The sequence below is a fragment of the Coturnix japonica genome, chromosome 1 (assembly GCF_054131305.1).
Source record: "Coturnix japonica strain WE chromosome 1, WE-NBRP24, whole genome shotgun sequence".
Lineage (NCBI taxonomy): Eukaryota > Metazoa > Chordata > Aves > Galliformes > Phasianidae > Coturnix > Coturnix japonica.
Window position 1 is genome coordinate 32,845,231 of NC_140663.1, and position 13,062 is coordinate 32,858,292.

Consider the following 13,062-nt stretch of genomic DNA (forward strand, 5'->3'; position numbering starts at 1 on the left):
CTGCGGCTGTGACCGGGGAAGCGGCGCGGGCCGCGGGTGGGCAGTGCCGGTGGGGGGGTGGAGGGGGGGGGGGGGTCGTCCTGGGGTCTCGGAGCGGCGGCATGAGGCTCCCGGGAAGCGCCAGCCAGTGTTTAAGGGTTGAGTCTTCTCGGTATATTAATCCCATCGTTTTAAGTAGGAGTATTTATCCTTTTTCTCGGCTCCATCCCCGCGTTCGGATGACAGCGCTATTGTCGTCCAAACGTGCAGTCGGCGGCTTTTTATTAAGTCTATATAAATACGACCCAGAGCCGCGTTCAATATTTACGGGGCGAGCACGCACTCAGGCACACGATCCCGGGGAACCCCAGGGCTCGGGAAAGGGGGGGCTGCGGCCGCCCAGCGCCTCGTCCGCCTCCCGCCTCGGCCGGGGCTCCCCCCGCCCGCAGCTCCCCCGGAGCCGCCGTGTCACCCGGTGGGACACCTCCCCCGTCCCCGCACCGCCCCCTCCTCCCGCCCCCGCCCGCTCCCCCGGGGCGCCGCCGTCACCGCTGGCAGCCGGAGCAGCCGCTGAGCCGAGGGGCGGCGGGGCTTGCCCGCCTCTCCCCCTTCCCATCCCTTCCCTTCCCTCGCCTCTCCCCGGTGCCTATATATAGCTGCCTCTGCCCGAGCCAGCCGGGAGAGCGCTCTGTACCTGCAGGAGACAGGAAAGACAAAATAAGAGCGGAGCGGCGAGGAGCGACTCTCCAGGGCCAGAGGGAGGAAGAGGAGGCGGAGGACGGGCCCGGCGGCGCTGTCCGGTGCCGCCCGAGCCCCGCGGGGGCGGCCCTCCCGATCTCCTTTCCACCCTTCCGCCCTCCCTGCGCGGCGGCGCGGGGCGCGCATGGCTCGGGCGCTGCCGGGGCCCGACCCCGGCCCCGGCGGCTCGGGCTGCTCGGGAAGGAGAGCTCCGTGCGGGCGGCGGCGCTAGGGGGGGCTGCCCGGCATGTACTGAAGTGCCCCGCAGCAGCCGCACAAGTTGCCGGAGCGGCCGGACGGCGCGGAGAGCCCGCAGCCGCCCCCCCGAGCCCGTCCGTTCACCCCGGCCAAAGCTGCGGGCGATGTGAGCGGCATCGCCCGGGCCGCCCCGGCTCGCTGCCTCCCATGCCTTCGGGGCCCCCTCGGGGGGCGGTGGCCCCGCGGGAGGAGGAGGCGGCGCTGCCGTGATGGCCCTGGAGGAGAAGAGGGAGAAGCGGCCGCCCGTCACCCCCATGATGATCGAGGAGGAGGCAGCCCTGAGGAACGGCAGCCGAGGACTGCCGCCGGGCCCCTGGGCCGAGGCGGCGGGGCCGCGACCCCGCACGACGGAGCGGCACATCGCCGTGCACAAGCGCCTGGTGCTGGGCTTCGCCGTCTCCATCCTGGCGCTGCTGGCCGTGACCATGGTGGCCGTGCTGCTCAGCGTCCGTTTCGAGGAGTGCGGAGCCGCCGCCGACGGACCCCCGCGGGCCGCCAACAACGGGAGCCTGCCGGGACCAGCGGCCGGGCAGCCCCGCGGCCGGGCCGAACCGCGAGAGGAGGCGCGGGGCGGGGAGGAGGCGACGGAGCAGCAGCAGGAGGAGGAGGAAGAGGAGGAGGAGGAGTGGCAGCGGCGGCGGCAGCTGCCGCCCTGGGCCCGGCCGAGGCTGCCGCGGCACCTGCGGCCGCTGCACTACAACCTGATGCTGAGCGTCTTCATGGAGAACTTCACCTTCTGCGGGGAGGTGAACGTGCAGCTGGAGGTGCGCAACGCCAGCCGCTACATCGTGCTGCACGCCCACCGCATGCACATCGAGGCGGTACGCGTGGCCGAGGACAAGCTGGCGGGCGCCGTGAGGGTGGCACGGTCCTTCCTCTACCCCCAGACCCAGGTCCTGGTCGTCGTCCTCAACCGCAGCCTGGAGGTGCAGCGGAGTTACAACCTCAAGATTATCTACAACGCGCTCATCGAGAACGAGCTGCTCGGCTTCTTCCGCAGCTCCTACGTCCTGCACGGAGAGCGCAGGTACGGCGGGAGGGGCCCGGCGGGCGGCACGCCTCAATTCGCGTCCCTCGGCGGCGGCGGCCCGTGCACAACTTCGGGCGGCTCGGGGCGGCGCTAGGACCGGCGGGGAGGTGCGGAGGGCCGGCGTTGTGAGAGGCGGAGCTGCCGGAGTTAAGCGGGGATGAACGCGCTGCCCTGCTTCGCTTATGCGGTCAGGGTGGGAATGGGGCTCAGGCTGCGGGAAGGCGCCTCGGTGGTGGCAGGTGGGGCCGAAGGGTCTCTTGCACTCCCAAAGTAAGCCTTTATGGGTCGGTGCGGCCGAGAGGAAGGCTGAGAATTGACCAAAAAAGTCAGGCAGAAAAACACTTCGCCGGTTCAAATCGACAGCACCTGCGTTGTGGTTATTGGCAGTTCTCACCAGTGTGATGCTGGAATTGCAAGTGGGATTGAAATTGCCTGAGCCGGTTGTCATTGCAGTGAAATAAAATGAGAGTTTGGAGGTGCGCGGCTGTAGGAAAGGATGCAAATAAAATGCCTTTATTGTAGGGGAGTGAGTGAGTGGGGTAATCAGGAGTTTGTACAGACCTGTGTAGAAATGGGCACGTGGTAAGACGAGGCTGCTGACAGCAGGGGGGATAATTTGCTTTGCAAAAGCAGCAAGAAGTTGTTTAAGCAGTTACTGCTCCTGCCTGTCTGAGCCTCCTGTGGAAATAGTTGAGCCGCTTCTGCTGTGATGTTTGTTCAAAGTTACTGCTCTGTGCTTCTATGCCAGTGTTCCAGTTATGATTTGGGGGGAAAAGAAATGAAAGAAGAGATAAGCCTGTTAATTTTCAGAGTCATCAGGAGAGTTTAAGGCACAGGAATGGAAGGCAGCGGTAAAACGTTCTTCCCACTACTTTGCATGTAGTTTCTGGGATTCAAGGCGCTTTGCTTTTAATGCACTTGAATGTAGTTACATTTAGCAAGATCCTTACCATGTATTTGGTAACATTGTGTTGAAATCCGCAGTGGTTTTTCTTTGCACCAGCTCGTGTTTCTTTCAGTAAAATGCTGTTTTTAAAACGAATCAGTTCAGGGTTACAGTTTCAGATGTTCAACACCAGCACTGTTTTTCCCCTTGAACTATCAAAAAGTTAGAGTCACCCAGATACCAAACAAGTACTGCACGTTCTGAACCACAAAACTTCTTCATTAGAAGTGCCCTCTTGCAATTTGCATTTTGATTAGTGGCTCAATTTTAATGTATTTCATTTGTAGTCCTGAAACATGGACAATTTCTGCTATGAGAGACAACAAGGCTGCTCTCCTGCTCCCAGGGACCTTGATGTTCCAGCAGGATTTCAGCTTTCTGACATCTTTATATTTGATTAAGGTACGGTGACATCGCTGGAGGAGTAGTTGCCGTAAAAGGGTCTAAAACATCATTTTTCACTTTTGTTGTGTGTGAGGAGTGAGTGGTGGGTTAACTGCGAAGCTTTACAAGTGCAACAATGCCTTCACTTCATAATTCTTCTCTTTGTAAAGTTAGTCCATTTGCTGTGGTCTTCATAGGTGGAAGTCATAAATTAGCCTAAAGTGTTCACAGTAGCATGAAGTACTTATTTTCATACTGCTATCTGTGCTACTTTAATTGAAAGCTGAAATTCAACTGATAAGCTACAAACTTATTCTTCATTATGTGCTAGAATGGGCTGATTACTGAATCAACAAACATTTTATACAGAGCTCCTGTAGAGTACAGTAGTAATATGCACACATAATTTAAATGAACATCCACCTTGGGCATAAATGAAGAAGAGAAGAGAATCTTATATTATTCAGACAAAACAAACAGACATATTCTTCCATCTTATCACTACTAAGGTGTCAAAATAGATAGCTTGTTGAGGAAACACACGTCTTCCTTTAACAGATGAGGTGGAATTAAAGTACCTGCAAATTACTGCCGTGGGTATGCTGAGCAGACAGGCTGCAAGGCTGTCATTCCCAGAAGTACAACTTTTTGTGGTGATGTGCTTGGGAATTGGAGATAAAAATGTCAGTGCCCAGAGAAGGATCTAGAGGATGAATTATTCAACCTGCTCTTTGTTTTTGGTATGGGGTGGAAGTTTTGCTCGTTGTTCTCCCTAACGCTTAGGGGAATAGATGAGAATCATAGAATGGCCTGGGTTGAAACTAGATGATCTTTGTGGTCCTTTTCAATCCCCCTGCTATATGCAGGGTTGCCAGCCACCAGACCAAGCCACCCAGAGCCACATCCAGCCTGGCCTTGAAGCATATGCTATTTTATTTTAAGCAGGTTAGTCTTTGGGAAGAAGTTTTAAACTTTCTGCTTGCTTTACTTTATGACACAATAAGCAAATCAATATTTGATAGTAATGCATGTGTTACAAACACCACTGTTATTGGTGGCTGGTGTATTTTTAGTGTGGAATATCGACCATCCGGTGTTTTCCCAATTACGTCAGTGTAGATGTTATCTATTCCTCTGTGTGAATACAGAGGATGCAGAGTTCACTGGCTTTTGTCACTGGTGAAGAGATTGTTTCAATGGCCTAACAAGACAGCAGATAGGACAGCCAAAAAGTGGGAAAAATGTGCCCTTTTTAGAGGGTGTCAGTGTATGTACAGTATTCCCTATTTATGCATTTACTTGGATATCTGAGCTCATTAAAATAGTTAATTGCAGCTGAAAATTCATCATTCTGGCTTTACTAATGACAGGTACAGGTTTCCAAGCTCACTTGAAGCTACTGTCAGTGTGCATAGGTCTTTAGCATGTGTCTGGAATGTGGAATCAGGGCCATGTGAAATACTTTGCGTATAAATTAAGTTGCTTTGCGTCGTTTAATAGACCGATTTGGCTTTGTTGCACTAGTACAAATCCACCAATAATACTGGCATTTTCCTGGATTAACACTGGAATACCTGGCACCAACTTTTTACCTTTTATATTGAACAACCTCAACTTTTATATTGAACAACCTCATTCAGAATTATGATGTAACTAGCCCATATTTTATAGTGAGGCAAGACAAATGCAGTATGATGAATTCCTTCAGTAATCGTTTGTCTAAAACAAAAAACATTATTAGGCAAAAAAAAACCCCACAAACCCAACAAACCTAATGGTAAAACCTTCAGTAGTGGGGAAAAGTATGTATTTTTTAAATAGCTTTATGAAAGAGGTAATCATTTCACCTAGAAACGTGTATCTGGTTCTGTTGGGCATTGATACTCTACAGCGAGATAAATGCAACATTTCAAGAAGCTTTTCTTAATGAATTTTATAAAATAATACTACAGTATTTCTAAAACCCAAGAAGTTTTAGAAAACAATCAAACAAACAAACAACTATCCTTAAAGATTTCCTGATTATTTATTTACTTGTATTTCCCCCTCAGGGTTTCAGAGCATCAGATATTACAGAATACGATGCGGTACCATTTTATGTATTGTAGAATAATGCTTGTGGACTGATGAATAATGAGTGCCACCATTTTCATTTTATCAAATGTATCCACCTGCTCTCTTCCTCCAGAGGAGTAATAGATGATTATTCAAGCTCTAAAATTGTGGCAAATGTTTACCAGCTATCTAAAATTGCATGGTGATTTCCACTGATGGAATCTTGAAAATTGAGACATGATTCAATACTTCTCCAAAAGCCTTCATACTTAGCTGTGTAGTTTAGGTGTAGTCCTTTTCTTGCCCTATGTGCCTTGAAAAACATTCCTATTGAACTCTACAGTTCAGCCTTTTAAATGCAGCTCCTTTCTGCAGAGCGATCATCATATGTGGGGTTTTCTTCTAATGGTGTACATTTGAAGAATGTCTCTACTTGCAAAGGTTCCTCTTCAATATCTGCTTAGTTACCAAGAAAATGGTCACTGTTACTAATAATAATTCTATTATAATAGAATTGAACTAAAGCTTTCCCATTTTCTACAATGGCTCAATAAGTGTCTTCTTCAGAGATTCTTGAATATTTTTACATTTGAACTGATATGTATTTGTTCTCTATAAAATATACCGCATAAGAAAAGCACATGTAGAAAAAAGGTAAACTTCTCCGTGCTTGTGTAATTATTCAGTTATATTTGTGATTTTGCAACGGTCCCCAAATGGTTTTCTTTTTTTCTTTTTTTGGATTATATGCAGTAGCAATGCTGCTGTTTTGTAGTACAGTGTGTCTCAGACCTATGCCACTTGCAAAGAAGTAATCAGTGGTGGAAAGCAATGACCCCCCTGAGTACACTGCATGGGTGTAAGTTCTAATGTCCAAAGAAAGGCAGAGCATGCTGCCAATGTCTCAGGGCAGAGTGAGTTCCCTGAAGGCTACTAAATCTTGGCTTTAACTGAGACTGTGCTTGCTTATGACCAATATTGGCCAACTTTCTTTCACTTATAGAACAAAACTTCTGTGAGCTCCTGAAGTCATATAGAAAGCAAGGGATTATTTAACATCCGCGTGATGACAGCAAATTTGTACAAAATTTATTGGCCATTACTTTATATTGATTGTGTTACAGTACAGGTAGTAAAAATTCACATCAAGAAAGAAAAGCCACAATGATAAAGCAGCATTCAGTGCTGTCTGCTTGTACTGTTACATTTGTTGTTGTTAAATCACAAGAGTCGAGCAATGTCTTATTTACTGCGTCCATGAATGGAGTGCTGGTCACAGTCAGTAACTGCTGTGTTGGCTTTTGTTTGCTTCTTTTCCAGGTTTCTCGGTGTTACGCAGTTCTCTCCTACTCACGCCAGAAAAGCCTTTCCTTGCTTTGATGAGCCCATCTACAAGGCCACTTTCAAAATCAGCATCAAGCATCAAGCAACTTATATATCTTTGTCCAACATGCCAGTTGAAACTTCTGTTTTTGAAGAAGATGGATGGGTTACAGATCACTTTTCACAAACCCCTCTCATGTCCACGTATTACCTTGCTTGGGCAGTGTGCAATTTTACGTACCGGGAAACCGTTACCAAGAGTGGAGTAGTTGTAAGTATTTCTTATGTTGTACCAGACACATTTTGCTACTTTGAAAATCTCTCTTTTTTTTTTTTTTTTTTCCCCTCTCCAATACTTTTCTGATTGTTAATCTTAGTAGGTTTTGTAGGTTTTGCTGCCCGATGAAACTTTAAACTTTCAGGTGTCCTTCTCAATTCACTTTTATTTTCTTACGATGTTTTCTCTTGCTTGTCCTACAACCTACCCAGTACCAGTCTGTGTGGTGCAGTAATAGTGGAAGGGTTTGTAGTCTTTTAGTACTGACATTCCCTCTGGTGTACTGTGTGCTAGCTTGAGAGGCTGCTTAAGTCTTTCATAGTCTTTCATCTTAGAACTTGTTCAGGAGCAGGACTTTCTGTCCTGTCAGCTTCCATGGAGTGGAGTTCCATGTTGGTGGAAGCACTGACTTTTTGGAGCTGTTGCTTCCAAATTCAGTATTATTCCACCAGTTATGCTGTGGAGGACGGGGGGGGGTTGGGGTGGGGGTGGGGAAGAGAAATCCTTTATTTATGTCAGTTTTGTTTTTGTTTACAAATATCAAGCACGGAACTGTATAACAAGCCAAAACATACATGAGAAATGCTGTCAGCTTAGTAGAATATTTCACAGTGCTGTCATCTTGATTTTTCAGGTGTATGTTCAGAGAAACACTTCCTTTTTAGTTTCAGTGAGTAACAAAATTGATCTACTTTTGGAAGCTGAGGGCTAGGCTGGAGTTCTTGCTGCATGCCTGAGCAAAGTGCATTTTTACCTTTATGCTTCTACAAATGCTCCATTACTTGTGCTGTAGTTTGGTGGCATAAGAAAGAACCTCCTGTCTACTTTCTGTTGTTGATCAAGGCATGGGACGTCTCCATAATCACTTTTAGCAAGTCTGAGCATTGAGCTGCTGCAGAGGGAGCTGTTCCCACCTTTTCTCAGCCAGCCATTTTGCTTTCTTGTGTAATTCCGAGAACTGACCTGGAAAGATAAATGGAAATGTGTGAATGTGTTTGCGGGTAGATCAGTTCTTTGATCCATCTTTTTATGTGACTGCCTGAAACCTAGTAAGGATTCAAGGCTGTGCTGAAGATGAAAGAGTGTAGACCCAGCCCTCTTTGTTGGTGGCCCTCACTTGGGTTGTACTGAAGTCATGAGGTAATTAGTTATCAGTCTTGTTTACTGAAAGAGAAAGGCTTATAGTCCTGCTTCTTCTGGCTGGGACTAGCTGTTCCTCCCTGTGCAACAACTCTGTGCTATGGGGCTAACTGAACCATTCGTTGAGTTGATTTCACTTACTAGCTTGAAAAATGAAACCTCTCTCTCTCTTTTTCTCTAGTCTTTTGCAAGGATGTTTCTCTGTTAGTTCAGTGAGTTGAGATAATTTAGAAAAGGATTGCGTAAGTGTCCATGCAAAAAAGTAAGACGGGAGAATGGTGGAGCTGATGCCTAGTTCTTAGTGCTTCTACCTTCAGATTGATTGTCTGTAGAAGAAGCATTGCTCCTGGGATGAGTAATTGGTTGCCTCAGGCTGCTGTAATAGTTGCAAGACTGACCTAAGTAGAACAGGCTGAGATTTCAGGCCATTTCTTTCTCCTTATCAATCAGTACTGAAAGAGGCTTCTATCCAGGTTGGAGTTGATGATCTTCATTGCAGTGTTTCTCCATTGTAATCCTTCTAGGTGAAGTATTTGGTCTTAAGCTCAGAACAGTGTCATATTTTTCTGCTTCAGAAAACAACAGTTACTTGTGTTTTTCCTGTAACTCCTCTAAGATGGAAGTTTTTGATATATATTGTAGTAAGTCTCACATTCCTTGTTCTTTAATACGATGTATTATTTGCAAGTTCAGCATTCATAATACTACTGTGTTATCTCTGACATGTCCTCCAAACATCTAAAAAAAAAAAGCAGTTGTAAGCTGTTCAACTTTCAGCATCAATGTAAACAAATATATGTAACACGGAGAATGATATTCAGGACCATCAATTTCCTCTTCATTTTCTTATAGTGTTCACACCTCATAACTCAAACTTATGCTGCTTGAGTATGTTTGATATCATGAAGACAGTGGCATACTAGTGTGATATAGACAGTAACTATTGCTTGCTGCTGTTCTTAAAGAGAATATCCAAGTATTTATTTCATATGAATTCTTGGCTACAGTGATCTCAGTTATGTTTGAGTCTCTTGCTTAGCATGAGTAGGACATAAAGATATTTACTACACAGCCTCGAGTGTATCACCATACAGAACTTTGTCAGCAGTTGCTGCATATTAGTAGGTAATTTTTGCCAAATACTTGAAGACTAAAAGCCTGCATAGATTGAGATAATCTTATATCCTGTAAGACTGTTCAGATTTGTTGAAAGAATATCTTACGTCTTAATGTATGGTAAACAGTTTAGAGCTGGCTTTGTTCATATGAATTGCTGAGGTATGCCATCATTTTATGGCTTTTATACTGTAACTCCAGGAATCTGTGACTATTATCTAGGTAAACTTTTGAAATTTGACCTCCTGGCACAGGCAAGTCTAAACTTCTTGGTTTTCTCTGAAGCTGTTTAGTCACTAAAATTTACTTGTTCCTATATTTTCGGCAAGTGAACATAAATGTATGATAAAGTTAACTTCTGGAAATAAATGAATGTTCAAGAAAATTAATCTAACCTCTGTGATGAAACATTTTGACGGGTATTGATTGGATGGTCTTAGCTGCAGGATTGTGGAGCTCTTGGGGTAGGTCCAGAGAAGGGCACAGAGATAATCAAGTGACTGAAGTACCTCTTGTATGAGGAGAGGTTGAGGGAGTTAGACTTACGTAGCTTGGAGAAGAGAAGGCTTTGGGGAGATCTCATTGCAGCCTTCTGGTAACTGTAAGAAGCTCACAAGCAGGAGAGGGGGAAACTTTTTACATGGTCTGATAGGATAGAAGGCATGGTCTTCTTTTAGGCTAGAAGAGGGGAGGTTTAGGTTAGATGTTAGGAATAATTTTTTTATTCAGAAGGTAGCAAGGCGCTAGAACAGGTTGCTTCGAGAATTTGTGGATGTTCCCATCCCTGGAGGTGTTCAAGGCCAGGTTGAATGGGATCCTGGACAGCCTGATCTAGCAGTTGGCAATCCTGCCTATGACAGGGGGTTTAGAACTAGTTGAGAGGTACCCTCCAATGTAAAGCATTCTATGATTAAGGGGCCTTCTTCAATTAACGGGATGTATATTATTTCATAGATCTCTGAAAGAGTTCAGCTTGTTTGTACTTTTGCTTTTGTTTTTGTACTTTCACAAACTTGATTTTGGTTCTCAGAATGTTTAGAGAGGCTCAGGGAAAGTAACCTTTCAGATTTTGACAGTACTCTAATACTTAAAATCTCTTCTATGTGCTGGGTGACCACTCATAGTAGATTCCTGTGGTCAAGGGCAGATGAATTTTCTAAGGAGTAAACAAAACAGTGAGTTTAAAAGCAGGTTTGTTCTTAAAGAATGATTAACTTCTAGCTATTCCATTTTTCTCAAAGAATGGCATTGACCTCAAAATTAATTTTAATCCATGTATGAGATTCAAATACATACCAAGTTAAAAGTAGAAACTGACTTGGAAAACTGAGCTAGCCAATCAAATAATAATATTGATATAACCTATTTTATTCTTGCAGACATGGAGATGTTGTAAATTTCATACACTACAATTGTTTTGAGAGAAGAATTAAGACAAGTAGTGCTTTTGTAGGAGCACAGTTCAGTGGCTGTGAATCATTGGCATAACTCTTTAGTTTGTGTGGGTCTGATCAGAATCCCTTCCAGAGCAGGTAATTTAAAAGCAGAATTGCCTTCTTATGTGCATTACAAGAGTATAATTTGTTTCTCAAATTCATCTGGGATTACAGAAAAAGATTCAAATCATTGATGCTGCCTTTGTGTTTGAGCACAGCTTGATTCCTGAAGAAGAGACTATGGTGCAGATACCTGTGCCGCTGTGAACTAGGGAGCAGAGCAGTTATACCAGGGTGCTCTCTGAAGTAACATTATGTTGAGGGAGCAGGGACATCCTTACGAGCAGGTTTAGTTGATCTCTGTATGGCTTTGTGCTGCACTGCAGCTGTGCCAGCTGTAGTCAGTGAAACTCATTGAATCTGTGTACTGTCATTTTTGCAGAGTAAAATAATCCCAAAGAATTCACATACCTTCACATGCTTGCTGGCTTTTACTCATATATTGTGTTTCCTTATCATATCTCATACGTATGTTCTTTGTGAGTAATTCTTAACAGCAAAATATTGCTGGCTGTGTTGTAATATCTATCACACCACCTCTGTGTCTTTTTCCTTCTTTCTTGTCTCTATTTGTCTTTCCCATTCATCAGGCCTTAGCCTCATTTTTCCCCCATCTCGATTGGTATTTACTCTACTTCATGTTTAGCAGTGCTTCTATTCTTCAAACCCTCTGTTTCTCATTGTTCCTTTGTCAGGTGGACATGGAAACTTACTATCTCCTTCAATTCTGTCTCAGGTTATTTTTCTTCCTTGCTTTTTTTGCTGCTTATTCTTTCAGTTAGTAGAAGGAGTGAATGCTCAGGGACAGAGTCTATTGGTGGAGATGAATGCGTTGCTGGGAAGTGATGTTTCAGGGAGATTCATCTTCTATCATTCTCTCGGTGTGGATGGGATGTGGAGATAACTACAGAAATGAAGAAACAACTTGCTGCTTTAAAGTATATGACTCTTGTCAGGGCAAATATCTGCTAGAAGAGGAAAGTGTGTGGAAAGGAGTGGCTTTGGGAGAAGTTTTGGATGGACAGTTTAGAAGAACGTTGCAGGCAGGGCTGGAGCTTGTGGGAATGAGGAGTAGTAGTAGAAAGCAGCTAGCTGACAACTTGGTGATGAACAGGAGAAATAATGTTGGTGGAGTACAGTGCTGTAAGAATTTGGTGTGGTTTCTCTTTGGCTACTCATATTCCTGTTCCAAAAGGGTGGCAGAGTGAACTGCAGGACTGGCAGCATACTGGGCAACCCAGAGCTTGGTCAGCTGTGTGGGTATCACTGGGTATCTGAATCCGTACACATTAGATCCTAAGGAGAGCTCTAGAGCTGGGTGGGTCTTGGTTTTGGTTTTATTAAACATTACTGCATAGTCATCAGGGCTGAGTAATTTGTCATGATATAGAGAAAGACCTTGAGGCTAAGGAAGATCTTATGAAGAGTTATACCACAATAAGGGCAACCGTTATTGCACTGCTGTTATTTTGTTATTACTTTTTCTGAGACACAATCAGAGAACATAAGCTTCTGGTTACTAAAGATCTTAATTCTGTGCTTTTGTACAGCTTAGCCTTATCCTGACCAGTGAGAAGGAGCTGTGAAAAATCTGGCTAAAGGAAAATAAAATAATTACTGCTTTCATAGTGCTAACTAGCTTGCAGAGAGCCTGAATCAATGCTCCTGGACTGAATTCTGTAAGGCTTGTATTTGGGGGACTCGCTCGATTTCGCTTAGCATCACATAAATATAGAGAGAGATCTTAAAATGGGCTCAGTGCACTGATAGTCACTTGGTTCTGCAGATATAAAAAGTCCTTTTTACCTGGGAAGGGCTAGTGAATGGAGCTGCATGAGCAGATATAGGTCACAGCCAGCCAGCATCACACAGGAGTTGTTAGTTTAGGTTCAGCTCCATGTGAATGTGGCTCTGTACTTGTGCTTATGTCAGGAGGACTGGAAGCACAGTCACGCTTATGACCATTCATGAGATGCTGAAGAGCTAGGCTGAGCATTCCCTTATCTGCAGTGCAGTTTGCCTGCGGTCTAGGTGATCAGTCTGACGAGACTGAAGAGCTGACTTTCATTAATAGTTGGAAAAAAAATAATAAAATCAGGTTGAACAACTATTCAGAATAACTTTCTCCCCAGTGAATTCTGTCATTTGTTAGATGCTAAAAAAACAACCAAAAAACCACCAGTTCTCTCTAAAATAAATTCATGCTTATTGTACATCCTAGCCTGTAGATTTTAGCATATTATTCTGCATTTGAAAAATGTATTAATGTCTGTATGTAATAGCAATAATGACCTCAAGAACAGGCATTTTCTGTCAGTTA

The 13,062-nt window shown here is 45.0% G+C and overlaps 1 protein-coding gene across 2 annotated transcripts in view; it reads left to right on the forward strand.

The window, feature by feature from the left end:
* Window positions 1-558: 558 nt before the first annotated feature.
* Window positions 559-13,062, forward strand: part of TRHDE (thyrotropin releasing hormone degrading enzyme) — a 206,266-nt gene continuing 193,762 nt past the window's right edge. Inside the window, exons 1-2 of one of the 2 annotated variants that reach the window (XM_015855777.3) lie at window positions 559-2,002; window positions 6,711-6,984. In XM_015855777.3, the coding sequence (XP_015711263.1) occupies window positions 1,185-2,002; window positions 6,711-6,984 (1,092 nt within the window). In that variant the 5' untranslated portion in view covers window positions 559-1,184. The remainder of the gene's footprint in view (window positions 2,003-6,710; window positions 6,985-13,062) is intronic. The other variant, XR_014942404.1, reaches the window with a different exon arrangement.